The 13,590-nt window shown below is 45.2% G+C and overlaps 1 protein-coding gene across 1 annotated transcript in view; it reads right to left on the reverse strand.

Annotated features, from left to right (window-relative positions):
- Nucleotides 1–13,590, reverse strand: part of LOC115196924 (junctophilin-3) — a 56,042-nt gene that overhangs the window by 24,426 nt on the left and 18,026 nt on the right. The window contains 2 exon segments of the mRNA XM_075074286.1: nt 10,273–10,856; nt 10,858–11,075. Coding sequence (XP_074930387.1) covers nt 10,273–10,856; nt 10,858–11,075 — 802 coding nt within the window.

Consider the following 13,590-nt stretch of genomic DNA (forward strand, 5'->3'; position numbering starts at 1 on the left):
TCACAGATGTTGTCATGGAGAGAAGAGGACCAAGGCGCAGCGGGATTGTGGACACTCATGTTTATTAAATAAAACACGTAAAGCATCCACTTGACAAAAACAATAAACAGTACTTACAACAGCAACAGTCTTGCAGGCACATACAATGCAGTGCAAGGACAACCACCCACAACCCCAAAGAAAAACACACACACCTATATAGGACTTCCAATCAAAGGCAACTCAACACACCTGCCTTCAATTGGAAGTCCCAATCACCAACACAACATTTAACAAACACAAACCACCTGCCACATCCTGACCAAGACTAACACAATTACGCCCTCTGCTGGTCAGGACGTGACAGAGGTGGGGTTTCAGGTGTCTCCGGAAGGTGGTGATTGACTCCGCTGTCCTGGCGTCGTGAGGGAGCTTGTTGCAGACATGTGCGGCTTATTTATGTTCAACATTTATGTTCAAAATAATAATATTTTTTAAATTCAGTGGGTGCGGCTTATATTAGTAGTCCGGAAATTACGGTAAATAAATACTCAATCTACACACATTAACCCATAATGACAAAGCGAAAGGTTACAGTACCAGTCATAACTTTGGACACACCTACTCATTATTTTTCTTTCTTTTTACTATTTACTACATTGTAGAATAATAGTGAAGACATCAAATCTATGAAATAACACATATGGAATCATGTAGTAAGCATTAAACAAATCTAAATATATTTGAGATTCTTCAAATAGCCACCCTTTGCCTTGATGACAGCTTTGCACACTCTTGGCATTCTCTCAACCAGCTTCACCTGGAATGCTTTTCTGACAGTCTTGAAGGAGTTCCCATATATGCTGAGCACTTGTTGGTTGCTTTTCCTTCACTCTGCGGTCCAACTTATCCCAAACCATCTCAATTGGTTGAGGTCGGGTGATTGTGGAGGCCAGGTCATCTGATGCAGCTCTCCATCACTCTCCTTCTTGGTCAAATAGCCCTTACACAGCCTGGAGGTGTGTTGGGTCATTGTCCTGTTGGGTCATTGTCCTGTTGAAAAACAAATGATAGCCCCACTAAGCGTAAACCAGATGGGATGGCGTATCGCTGCAGAATGCTGTCGTAGCCATGCTAGTTAAGTGTGCCTCAAATTCTAAATAAATCCCTGACAGTGTCACCAGCAAAGCACACACTCACACCTCCTCCTTTTCCATGCTTCCCGGTGGGAACCACACATGCAGAGATCATCCGTTCACCTACTCTCCTTCTCACAAAGACACCGTGGTTGGAACCAAAAATCTCACATTTGGACTCATCAGACCAAAGGACAGATTTCCACCGGTCTAATTTCCATTGCTCATGTTTCTTGACCCAAGCAAGTATATTTTTAATATTGGTGTCCTTTAGTAGTGGTTTCTTTGCAGCAATTCAACCATGAAGGCCTGATTCACACAGTCTCCTCTGAACAGTTGATGTTGAGATGTGTCTGTTACTTGAACTCTGTGAAGCATTTATTTGTGCTGCAATTTCTGAGGCTGATAACTCTAATGAACTTATCCTCTGCAGCAGAGGTAACTCTGGGTCTTCCTTTCCTGTGACGGTCCTCATGAGAGCCAGTTTCATCATAGCGCTTGATGGTTTTTGTGACTGCACTTGAAAAAACTTTAAAAGTTCTTGAAATGTTCCAAATTGACTGACCTTCATGTCTTAAAATAATGGTGGATTGTCGCTTCTCTTTTCTTATTTGAGCTGTTCTTTATCTTAATATCGTCCCATGTGGCTCAGTTGGTAGAGCATGGTGTTTGCAACGCCAGGGTTGTGGGTTTGATTCCCACGGGGGACCAGTACGGGAATTTTTTTTAAATGAAATGTATGCATTCACTACTGTAGGTCGCTCTAGATAAGAGCGTCTGCTAAATCGCTTAATTGTTAATATGGATTTGGTATTTTACCAAATAGGGCTACCTTCTGTATACCACCCCTACCCCTACCTTGTTCCCTACCTTGTCTCCTACCTTGACCCCTACCTTGTCACAACACAACTGATTGGCTCAAACACATTAAGAAGGAAAGAAATTCCACAAATTAACTTTTAACAAGGCACACCTGTTAATTGAAATGCATTCCAGGTGACTACCTCATGAAGCTGGTTGGGAGAATGCCATATGTCTTATTTCATAGTTTTGATGTCTTCACTATTATTCTACTGTGTAGAACATTTTAAAAATAAAGAAAAAACATTGAATGAGGTGTGTCCAAACTTTTGACTGGAACTGTATAAAAAAAAAAAAAACAGAAATACCTTATATACATACGTATTCAGACCCTTTGCTATGAGATGCAAAATTGAGCTCAGGTGCACCCTGTTTCCATTGAACATCCTTGAGATGTTTCTATAACTTGATTGGAGTTCACCTGTGGTAAGTTCAATTGATTGGACATGATTTGGAAAGGCACACACCTGTCTATATAAGGTCCCACAGTTGACAGTGTATGTCAGAGCAAAAACCAAGCCATAAGGTTGAAGGAATTGTCTGTAGAGCTCCGAGACAGGATCGTGTCGAGGTACAGATCTGGGGAAGGACACCAAAAAAAATCTGCAGAATTGAAGGTCCCCAAGAACACAGTGGCCTCCATCATTCTTAAATGGAAGAAGTTTGGAACCACCAAGACTCTTCCTAGAGCCGGCTGCCCGGGCCAAATTTAGCAATTGGGGGAGAAGGGCCTTGGTCAGGGAGGTGACCAAGAACCCGATGGTCACTCTAGAGTTCCTCTGTGGAGATGGGAGAACCTTCCAGAAGGACAACCATCTCTGCAGCACTCCACCAATCAGGCCTGTATGGTAGAATGGCCAGACGGAAGCCACTCCTCGGTAAAAGACACATGACAGCCAGCTTGGAGTTTGCCAAAAGGCACCTAAAGGACTCTCAGAACATGAGAAATAAGATTCTCTGGTGTGATGAAACCAAGATTGAACTCTTTGGCCTGAATGCTAAGCGTCACGTCTGGAGGAAATCTGGCACCATCCCTACAGTGAAGCATGGTGGTGGCAGCATCATGCTGTGGGGATGCCATTTAAGAATAAGGCTGTAACGTAACAAAATGTGGAAAAATTCAAGGGGTCTGAATACTTACCAAATGCACTGTAGATACGTACTTAGTGTGTGCCCTGTGCAGATACTTAGCTGTAGTCAGTGTTCCTTACGTAGAAACGTAGCTGTAGTCAGTGTTCCTTACGTAGAAGCGTAGCTGTAGTCAGTGTTCCTTACGTAGAAACGTAGCTGTAGTCAGTGTTCCTTACGTAGAAACTTAGCTGTAGTCAGTGTGCCTTACGTAGAAACTTAGCTGTAGTCAGTAAGCCTTACGTAGATACTTAGCTGTAGTCAGTGTGCCTTATGTAGATACTTAGCTGTAGTCAGTGTGCCTTACGTAGATACTTAGCTGTAGTCAGTGTGCCTTACGTAGATACTTAGCTGTAGTCAGTGTGCCTTACGTAGATACTTAGCTGTAGTCAGTAAGCCTTACGTAGATACTTAGCTGTAGTCAGTGTTCCTTACGTAGATACTTAGCTGTAGTCAGTGTTCCTTACGTAGATACTTAGCTGTAGTCAGAGTTCCCTTACGTAGATACTTAGCTGTAGTCAGTGTGCCTTACGTAGATACTTAGCTGTAGTCAGTACTCCTTACGTAGATACTTAGCTGTAGTCAGTGTTCCTTACGTAGATACTTAGCTGTAGTCAGTGTTCCTTACGTAGAAACTTAGCTGTAGTCAGTAAGCCTTACGTAGAAACTTAGCTGTAGTCAGTAAGCCTTACGTAGATACTTAGCTGTAGTCAGTGTGCCTTACGTAGAAACTTAGCTGTAGTCAGTAAGCCTTACGTAGATACTTAGCTGTAGTCAGTGTGCCTTACGTAGATACTTAGCTGTAGTCAGTGTGCCTTACGTAGATACTTAGCTGTAGTCAGTAAGCCTTACGTAGATACTTAGCTGTAGTCAGTAAGCCTTACGTAGATACTTAGCTGTAGTCAGTGTGCCTTACGTAGATACTTAGCTGTAGTCAGTAAGCCTTACGTAGATACTTAGCTGTAGTCAGTGTGCCTTACGTAGATACTTAGCTGTAGTCAGTACTCCTTACGTAGATACTTAGCTGTAGTCAGTGTGCCTTACGTAGATACTTAGCTGTAGTCAGTAAGCCTTACGTAGATACTTAGCTGTAGTCAGTGTTCCTTACGTAGATACTTAGCTGTAGTCAGTGTTCCTTACGTAGATACTTAGCTGTAGTCAGTAAGCCTTACATAGATACTTAGCTATAGTCAGTGTGCCTTACGTAGATACTTAGCTGTAGTCAGTGTGCCTTACGTAGATACTTAGCTGTAGTCAGTGTTCCTTACGTAGATACTTAGCTGTAGTCAGTGTTCCTTACATAGATACTTAGCTGTAGTCAGAGTTCCTTACGTAGATACTTAGCTGTAGTCAGTGTGCCTTACGTAGATACTTAGCTGTAGTCAGTACTCCTTACGTAGATACTTAGCTGTAGTCAGTGTGCCTTACGTAGATACTTAGCTGTAGTCAGTAAGCCTTACGTAGATACTTAGCTGTAGTCAGTGTGCCTTACGTAGATACTTAGCTGTAGTCAGTGTGCCTTACGTATATACTTAGCTGTAGTCAGTACTCCTTACGTAGATACTTAGCTGTAGTCAGTGTGCCTTACGTAGATACTTAGCTGTAGTCAGTAAGCCTTACGTAGATACTTAGCTGTAGTCAGTGTTCCTTACATAGATACTTAGCTGTAGTCAGTAAGCCTTACGTAGATACTTAGCTGTAGTCAGTGTGCCTTACGTAGATACTTAGCTGTAGTCAGTAAGCCTTACGTAGATACTTAGCTGTAGTCAGTGTGCCTTACGTAGATACTTAGCTATAGTCAGTGTGCCTTACGTAGATACTTAGCTGTAGTCAGTGTGCCTTACGTAGATACTTAGCTGTAGTCAGTGTTCCTTACATAGATACTTAGCTGTAGTCAGTGTGCCTTACGTAGATACTTAGCTGTGGTCAGTGTTCCTTACATAGATACTTAGCTGTAGTCAGTGTTCCTTACATAGATACTTAGCTGTAGTCAGTGTTCCTTACGTAGATACTTAGCTGTAGTCAGTACTCCTTACATAGATACTTAGCTGTAGTCAGTGTGCCTTACGTAGATACTTAGCTGTAGTCAGTACTCCTTACGTAGATACTTAGCTGTAGTCAGTGTGCCTTACGTAGATACTTAGCTTTGGCGAATGTGTCCGGAAGAGTTTGATGAGCTTAAATAGGATTTGAGTTTTAGAGAGGGACCAAATATAGCAAATGCATACCCTTGCATGTACAGTGTCTTCGGAAAGTATTTATACCCCTTGACTTATTCCACATTTTGTTGTGTTACAGCCTGAATTCAAATTTGATTAAATATATTTTTTATCCGGACACACAACAAAATGTGATAAAGTCAAGGGAATATGAATACTTTCTGAAGGCACTGTAAGTATGTGTACAAACACAGACACGAAAACACAAAAGTGGCAGAATTGCCCTTTAAGACTTTGGAGCTCTTGGAAGAGTTTGCTGGGTATGAATGTTGTAAGCATGGGTGTTTGAACATTTGTTGGCTGCAAAGTGTGTGTGTGTGTGTGTGTGTGTGTGTGTGTGTGCGTGTGTGTGCGTGTGTGTGCGTGTGTGTGCGTGTGTGTGTGTGCGTGCGTGTGTGTGTGTTCAGTCTTCCTGGTCTCTTTCCGGCTGTCCGCCAACACTGTTGGCATAATGCGGAAATCGCTCCCTCCCTCTTCTCTCTCTCTCGCTTGTTTTCTCTCTCTCTTCCTCTCATAATGCCTTTCTCCCACATCCCTCCAGGAGTAGGCCAGGCCTACATGGCCCACACATCCCTCTAGGAGTAGGCCAGGCCTCCATGGCCCAACACATCTCTCTAGGAGTAGGCCATGCGTCCATGGCCCAACACATCCCTCTAGGAGTAGGCCAGGCCTCCATGGCCCAACACATCCCTCTAGGAGTAGGCCAGGCCTCCATGGCCCAACACATCCCTCTAGGAGTAGGCCAGGCCTCCATGGCCCAACATATCCCTCTAGGAGTAGGCCATGCCTCCATGGCCCAACACATCCCTCTAGGAGTAGGCCAGGCGTCCATGGCCCAACACATCCCTCTAGGAGTAGGCCATGCGTCCATGGCCCAACACATCCCTCTAGGAGTAGGCCAGGCGTCCATGGCCCAACACATCCCTCTAGGAGTAGGCCATGCCTCCATGGCCCAACACATCCCTCTAGGAGTAGGCCATGCCTCCATGGCCCAACACATCCCTCTAGGAGTAGGCCAGGCGTCCATGGCCCAACACATCCCTCTAGGAGTAGGCCATGCGTCCATGGCCCAACACATCCCTCTAGGAGTAGGCCAGGCGTCCATGGCCCAACACATCCCTCTAGGAGTAGGCCAGGCCTCCATGGCCCAACATATCCCTCTAGGAGTAGGCCATGCCTCCATGGCCCAACACATCCCTCCAGGAGTAGGCCATGCCTCCATGGCCCAACACATCCCTCTAGGAGTAGGCCAGGCCCCCATGGCCCAACACAGGAGTAGAGAACTAAGTGAATTAACAGGCAGATCACACACAGATATTCTGTTATGAAAGCTTATGGCCTAGTTACACTTTCTATTTATCTCCCTCTGTCAACCACACACAAACACTGACAAACAGACAGGCAAGCACGCACCTACACACACACACATTATTTATCTATCTCTCTGCATTGTTAGGAAGGACCCGTATGTAAGTATTTCACTGTTAGTCTACACCTGTCGTTTACGAAGCATGTGACACATATAATTCGATTTGATTTGACATGCACACGCACATACAAACAAATGCAGACATGGTTTGAAAGAGGGACGTACTGTTTATATAGCCTTGACACCATTCAAATGTCCACATCCATGTGTGATATCGAAGAACAACCATCTATGTGGTCCAACCATTGTTTATCACTAAATAAATTCTCCCTGAAGATATTTACTTCAAAGAAACACAATGTGATATATAGCGCAATGTTACCATAGTCTTTAATTCTGATAAAATACGTAAACGCAACATGCAACAATTCAAAGATTTTACTGAGTTACAGTTCATATAAGGAAATCAGTCAATTAAAATGAATTCATTAGGCTCTAATCTATGGATTTCACATGACTGGGAAAACAGATATGCCTCTGTTGGTCACAGATACCTTAAAAAAAGAAAGGTAGGGGCGTGGATCAGAAAACCAGTCAGTATCTGGTGTGACCACCATTTGCCTCCTGCAGCGCAACACATCTCCTTCGCATAGAGTTGATCAAGCTGTTCATTGTGGCCTGTGGAATGTTGTCCCACTCCTCTTCAATGGCTTTGTGAAGTTGCTGAATATTGGCGGGAACTGGAACACGTTGTCGTACATGTCGATTCAGAGTATCACAAACATGCTCAATAGGTGACATGTCTGGTGAGTATGCAGAACTGGGACATTTTCAGCTTCTAAGAATTGTGTACACATCTTTTGATGGCGGCGGATGAATGGAACGACAATGGGCCTCAGGATCTCATCACGGTAACTCTGCATTCAAATTGCCATCGATAAAATGCAATTGTGTTCGTTGTCCGTAACTTATGCATGCCCATACCATAACCCCACCGCCACCATGGGGCACTCTGTTCACAGTGTTGACGTCAGCAAACGGCTCAATCACACAACACCATACATATCGTCTGAGGTTGTGAGGCCGTTTGGACATACTGCCAAATTTTCTAAAACAACGTTGGAGGCGGCTTATGGTTGAGAAATTAACATTTAATTCTCTAGCAACAGGTCTGGAGAACATTCCTGCAGTCATCTTGCCTTTTGCATGCTCCATCAAAACAAGGTGCACCTGTGTAATGATCATGCTGTTTATTCAGCTTCTGGATATACCACAGCTGTCAGGTGGATGGATTATCTTGGCAGAGGAGAAATGCTCACTAACTGGGATGTAAACAAATTTGTGCACAAAATTTGAGAGAAATAAGCTTTTTGTGCACTTGGAAATTTTTTGGGGATCTTTTATTTAAGCTCATGCAACATGGGAGCAACACTTTACATGTTGTGTTTATATTTTTGTTCCGTGTATTTTGTCAGTCTAATCAGAAAGTGAAAGCCAGTTTTCATCCAGTAGGGGATACATCCACAAACTAAGCCCTAGTAAATGCTATTTGGAGATACTATAAGCTCTCCATCCATCCAGCTTAACCCAAAGCTGACCCTCTACCAGCCTCCTGAGAATGCTGTGTGTATGCTGTGTGTATGTGAGAATGCTGTTAATTGACTACAGCTCAGCATTTAACACGCACCATAGTCCTCTCCAAGCTCGTCACCAATCTCAGGATCCTGGGACTGAACACCTCCCACTGCAGCTGGGTTGGCAACAACACATCCGCCACGCTGACCCTCGACACGGGGCCCCCCAGGGGTGTGTACTTAGTCCTGTCCTGTACTCCCTGTTCACCCACGACCGCGTGGCCAAGCACGGCTCCAACTCCATCATCACGTTTGATGACGACACAACGGTAGTAGGCCTGATGTGGTGCCAGGACTACATCTCCACCTCAATGTCAGCAAGACCAAGGAACTGATCGTGGACAACAAAGGGGGGGGGGGGGGAAGCCCCATTGAGAGCATCTTGACTGGCTACATCACTGCCTGGTATGGCAACTGCAACGCCCTCGTACGCAAGGCCCTACAGAGGGGGGTGCGGACGGCTCAGCACATCACTGGGGGCAAGCTTCCAGCCATTCAGGACATACACACCAGGCTGTGTCTGAGGAAGGCCAGAAAAAAAGACTCCAGCCACCCCTGCCATAGACTGTTCTCTCTGCTTCCGTCCGGCAGGCGGTACCAGAGTATCAGGTCTCGGACCAACAGGCTCTGAGACAGCTTCTAACCCCAAGCAATGGGACTTTTAAACAGATAGACGATAGCTACCCACTCACACACACCTACACTGACACTGTTGCAGACTCACATACTCACACTAACACCCACACACATACACTCACACACACACATTCAGCACCACACACCCACCCACCCACTGCTTATCCTCCTGCCATATTGTTCACTATAATTATTATTTCTCCAGCTACTAGTAACTTTCTCCTAATCCCTGCCTACATGTACATACAGGTAACTTCCCAATTAAAGAAAACTATGTAAAGTGTCTTAGGGTGTTGGGCCACCACGAGACAGAACAGTGTGTCTGGAACTCTATCGGAGGGATGCAAAACCATTCTTCCACGAGAAATTCCATCATTTTGTGTTTTGTTGATGGCGGGGGAAAGCGCTGTTTCAGGCGCCATTTCAGAATCTCGCATAAGTGTTCAATTCGGTTGAGATCTGGTGACTGAGACGGCCATGGCATATGGTTTAAATAATTGTCATCCTCATCAAACCATTCAGTGTCCACTCGAGCCCTGTAATTGGTGGCATTGTCATGGTAGCAGAATAATGACCAAAATAATGGCCTTCCCAGCATTTTCATACATGATCCTAAGCATGATGCTTAATTAACTCTGGAACCACACCTGTGTAGAAGCATCTAATTTCAATAAACTTTTTATCCCTCATTTACTCAAGTATTTTCATTATTTTGGCAGTTACCTGTATCTACCTCAGCCACTCCAGTATCCCTGCACATTGTAAATGTGGTTCTTCCTCTCTTAGTTCCTATTTCTTTTTGTGTTGCTATACTATCTTGATATTGAGTACTGCACTGTTGGGAAGGGCTTGTAAGTTAAACATTTCACTGTACTTGTGCATGTGACAAATAAAACTTGAAACTTAAACACAGACTACTGTAGTAAGGCCTACACATGGACCTGCTGCTAGTAAGATCTACTAGTAAGGCCTACACATGGACCTGCTGCTAGTAAGATCTACTAGTAAGGCCTACACATGGACCTGCTGCTAGTAAGATCTACTAGTAAGGCCTACACATGGACCTGCTGCTAGTTAGGCCTACTAGTGAGGCCTCATTTACACCTTCCACTTAAGTCCGCCCCTTTCCACACAGTTGTCCAAATCCTCATCAGGGCAACTCCCTTGAAAAGTGTTTTGTGGACGCAGAGATTTAGGGACTGGACGTACGAATTGGATAATTTAATTTGAGTTGACCTAGAGGACAGCGTGGAAGTGGAAGGTGTAAATTAGGCTTAAGGCCTATACATGGACCTGCTGCTGGGTCTTACCTGGACATGGCAATCTCAGCCTTCTGATTGGCGATGTCCGCAGCCTTTTCGGCCGCATCCACAGCCCGGTCCACCTTCTCTCTGATCTTACTGGCTCGGAGGGGGATCAGGTTCTTCCTTTTGCCGCTCACCAGGACGTTCTGCTTGTACTTGCCCTCCTCCTTGGTCCCGTCAGGGAAGGTGGTGCAGCCGTACCCGTGCCGCTTGTTTCCCACCCACTCACCCTCATAGTGCAGGCCGTCCGAGCGCCGGCTCACCCCACAGCCCGTGCGCTTGTCGTTCTTCCACTCGCCGCAGTAGGTCTCTGTTGCCGTGGCGTCCACGTCGTCCTCGACAACGGCCAGCTCGGCTTCGCCCTCTCCCAGGCTGATGGTGGAGTTGATGTCAGAGTTGACCGAGCTGACTGTGCTCATGCCTGCCTCGCTGCGGAACGAGCTCTGCTTGGAGCGCTGGCTGGCCAGGGAGCTCTTGGACTCGGACTTCCTCAGTTTGAGTCCGCTGAGGATGGAGCGACCTCGGAACAGACCCTTTTTCTTGCCCTTCAGCAGCTCTGCCTCGCTGTGTGCAGTGAGCACGAAGCCCCCCCCGCGACACTGCCGGACTGCCGGTGGAGCCTGTCCCACCCACACTCCCCACGCCGGCCCGGTCCGCTAGCAGAGCCGTCCCGTTACTGTGCTCCGAGCGCAGGGAGTTTATGGAGGTACGCAGCGGAGAGCGGATGACGGCTGCCATGCCGTATGGCACACTCTGCCGCATGCCGTATCCATGCCGCATCCCCCCCACCCACTGGCCTTGGTACGTACCTGCAGAAAGACACAGAGACAAATGTTACAATGCATGCCACTATGATATAACAGCATATCAATAAATAATTGATTTTCATATATTTCAAGGACAACCACAACACTAGTGAGGGCGAAATGGGCCTAAGGTGTCTGGGGGTCATGAACATACTGCACAAAGGACCTGCGATATATGATGTTTGTTCACCCTCACAGTGAGACCTTGTTGTATCACATTGTTAACATTGAGACACCAGACCACCAGTAACAGGTCAGCTGTAGGGCTGAACTCCTGGGCAGAGAGCAATGATATTATCCCCTTAGACTCATACCCACTCTTTAGGTTCTTCAAAGGGGAATGGTATCATTGCTAGCAGACAACAAAATACACTACATGACAACCGTCCTCTCACTTAATGCGTTATAGAACAATACCAAAAGCTCCCTCTATGTCTGCTCTCCCTTTCATTCCCTGTTTATAGAACAAACCAATCAATCCTTTTCTTCTCCAATCTTTTTAGCACCCAAGTCAAAGCTCTTCCTTCACTTTCTCTGAACACTGCACATACAGTGAGCTCCAAAAGTATTGGGACAGTGACAATTTGTGTTGTTGTTTTGGCTCTGTACTCCTCTGTACACTCTGTATTTTGAAATGCTGACGGTCAGCTTAAATTTGAGGGTATTTTCATCCATATCGGGTGAACTGTTTAGAAATTATAACTGTTTAGAAATTATACTCGTTTTAGGGGACCAAAAGTATTGGGACAAATTCACTTACAGTTCACTTTCATTAATGCAACACCATTAAATGTTTTTCCCCACAAGTTCCTGAAAGTCATATTCGGGGAAAAATGTGATGACATGCTTTTAATGTGCTTCAGCCATTGTGAGAGAGTGAGAGTGAGTGAGTGAGTGAGTGAGTGAGTGAGTGAGTGAGTGAGTGAGTGAGTGAGTGAGTGAGTGAGAGAGAGAGCTGTGGAGGGAGGATTCGTTTCATATCTCAACAAAGACTCTACCATGTGTAAATCCCTCTGTCGGGACTCAGCTGATGGAACTACAGTAATACTCGCTGCCCAGCATTGTCTGCATCTTACCTGAGACAATGAGTGCTTCAACTAAGGATTAAAACATTGTGTATTTTTTATTTAACTAGGTAAGTCAGATAAGAACAAAGTATTATTTACAATGACAGCCTACCGAGGAACAGTGGGTTAACTGCCTTGTTCAGGGGGAGAACGACACATTTTTACCTTTCGGTTACTGGCCCAATACTCTAACCAAAACTACCATATTAACAATAACCAAACATACTACCAGTACCACCACTACTACTACCAGTAACACCACTACTACTACTACCTGTAACAACACTACTACTACTACCAGAACCACGACCACTACCAGTACCAACACCACTACTACTACCAGTACTACTACTACTACCAGTACCACCACTACTACTACAACCAGTACTACAACTACCAGTACCATCACTACTACAACTACTACCAGTACCACCAAACTACCAGTACTACTACTCCTACCAGTACCAACACCACTACTACTCCCAGTACCAACACCCCTACTACTAACAGTACCACTACTACTACTACTACCAGTGCCACCACTACTACCAGTACCAACACCACTACTACCAGTACCAACACTACTACCAGTAACACCACTACTATTAATACCAGTACCACCACTACTACTACTACCAGTACCAAAACTACTACCACCACTACTACCAGGACCAACACTGTCACTACCACCAGTACCAACACTACTACTACTACTACCAGTACCACCACTACTACCAGTACCAACACTACTACAACTACCAGTACCAACACCACTACTACTACCAGTACAACCACTACTACTACTACTACTACCAGTACCACCACTACTACCAGTACCAACACTACTACAACTACCAGTACCAACACCACTACTACTACTACTACCAGTACCAACACTACTACCACCACTACTACCAGTACCAACACTGTCACTACCACCAGTACCAACACCACTACTACTACTACCACTACCACCACTACTACCAGTACCAACACTACTACTACTACTACCAGTACCAACACCACTACTACTACCAGTACCAACACTACTAACACTACCAGTACCACCACTACTACTACTACCAGTACCACCACTAGTCCTACTACCAGTACCACCACTACTCCTACTACCAGTACCAACACTACTACTACTACTACTACCAGTACCAACACTACTACTACTACCAGTACCACTACCAGTACCACTACTACTACTACTACTACCAGTACCAACACCACTGCTACTACCAGTACAACCACTACTACCAGTACCAACACTACTACTACTACCAGTACCAACACCACTACTACTACCAGTACCACCACCACTACTACCAGTGCCAACACTACTACTACTACTACCAGTACCAACACTACTACTACTACTACCAGTATCACCACTACTAATACTACCAGTACCAACACTACTACAACTACCAGTACCACCACCA

The sequence above is a fragment of the Salmo trutta genome, chromosome 7, assembly GCF_901001165.1.
Source record: "Salmo trutta chromosome 7, fSalTru1.1, whole genome shotgun sequence".
NCBI lineage: Eukaryota > Metazoa > Chordata > Actinopteri > Salmoniformes > Salmonidae > Salmo > Salmo trutta.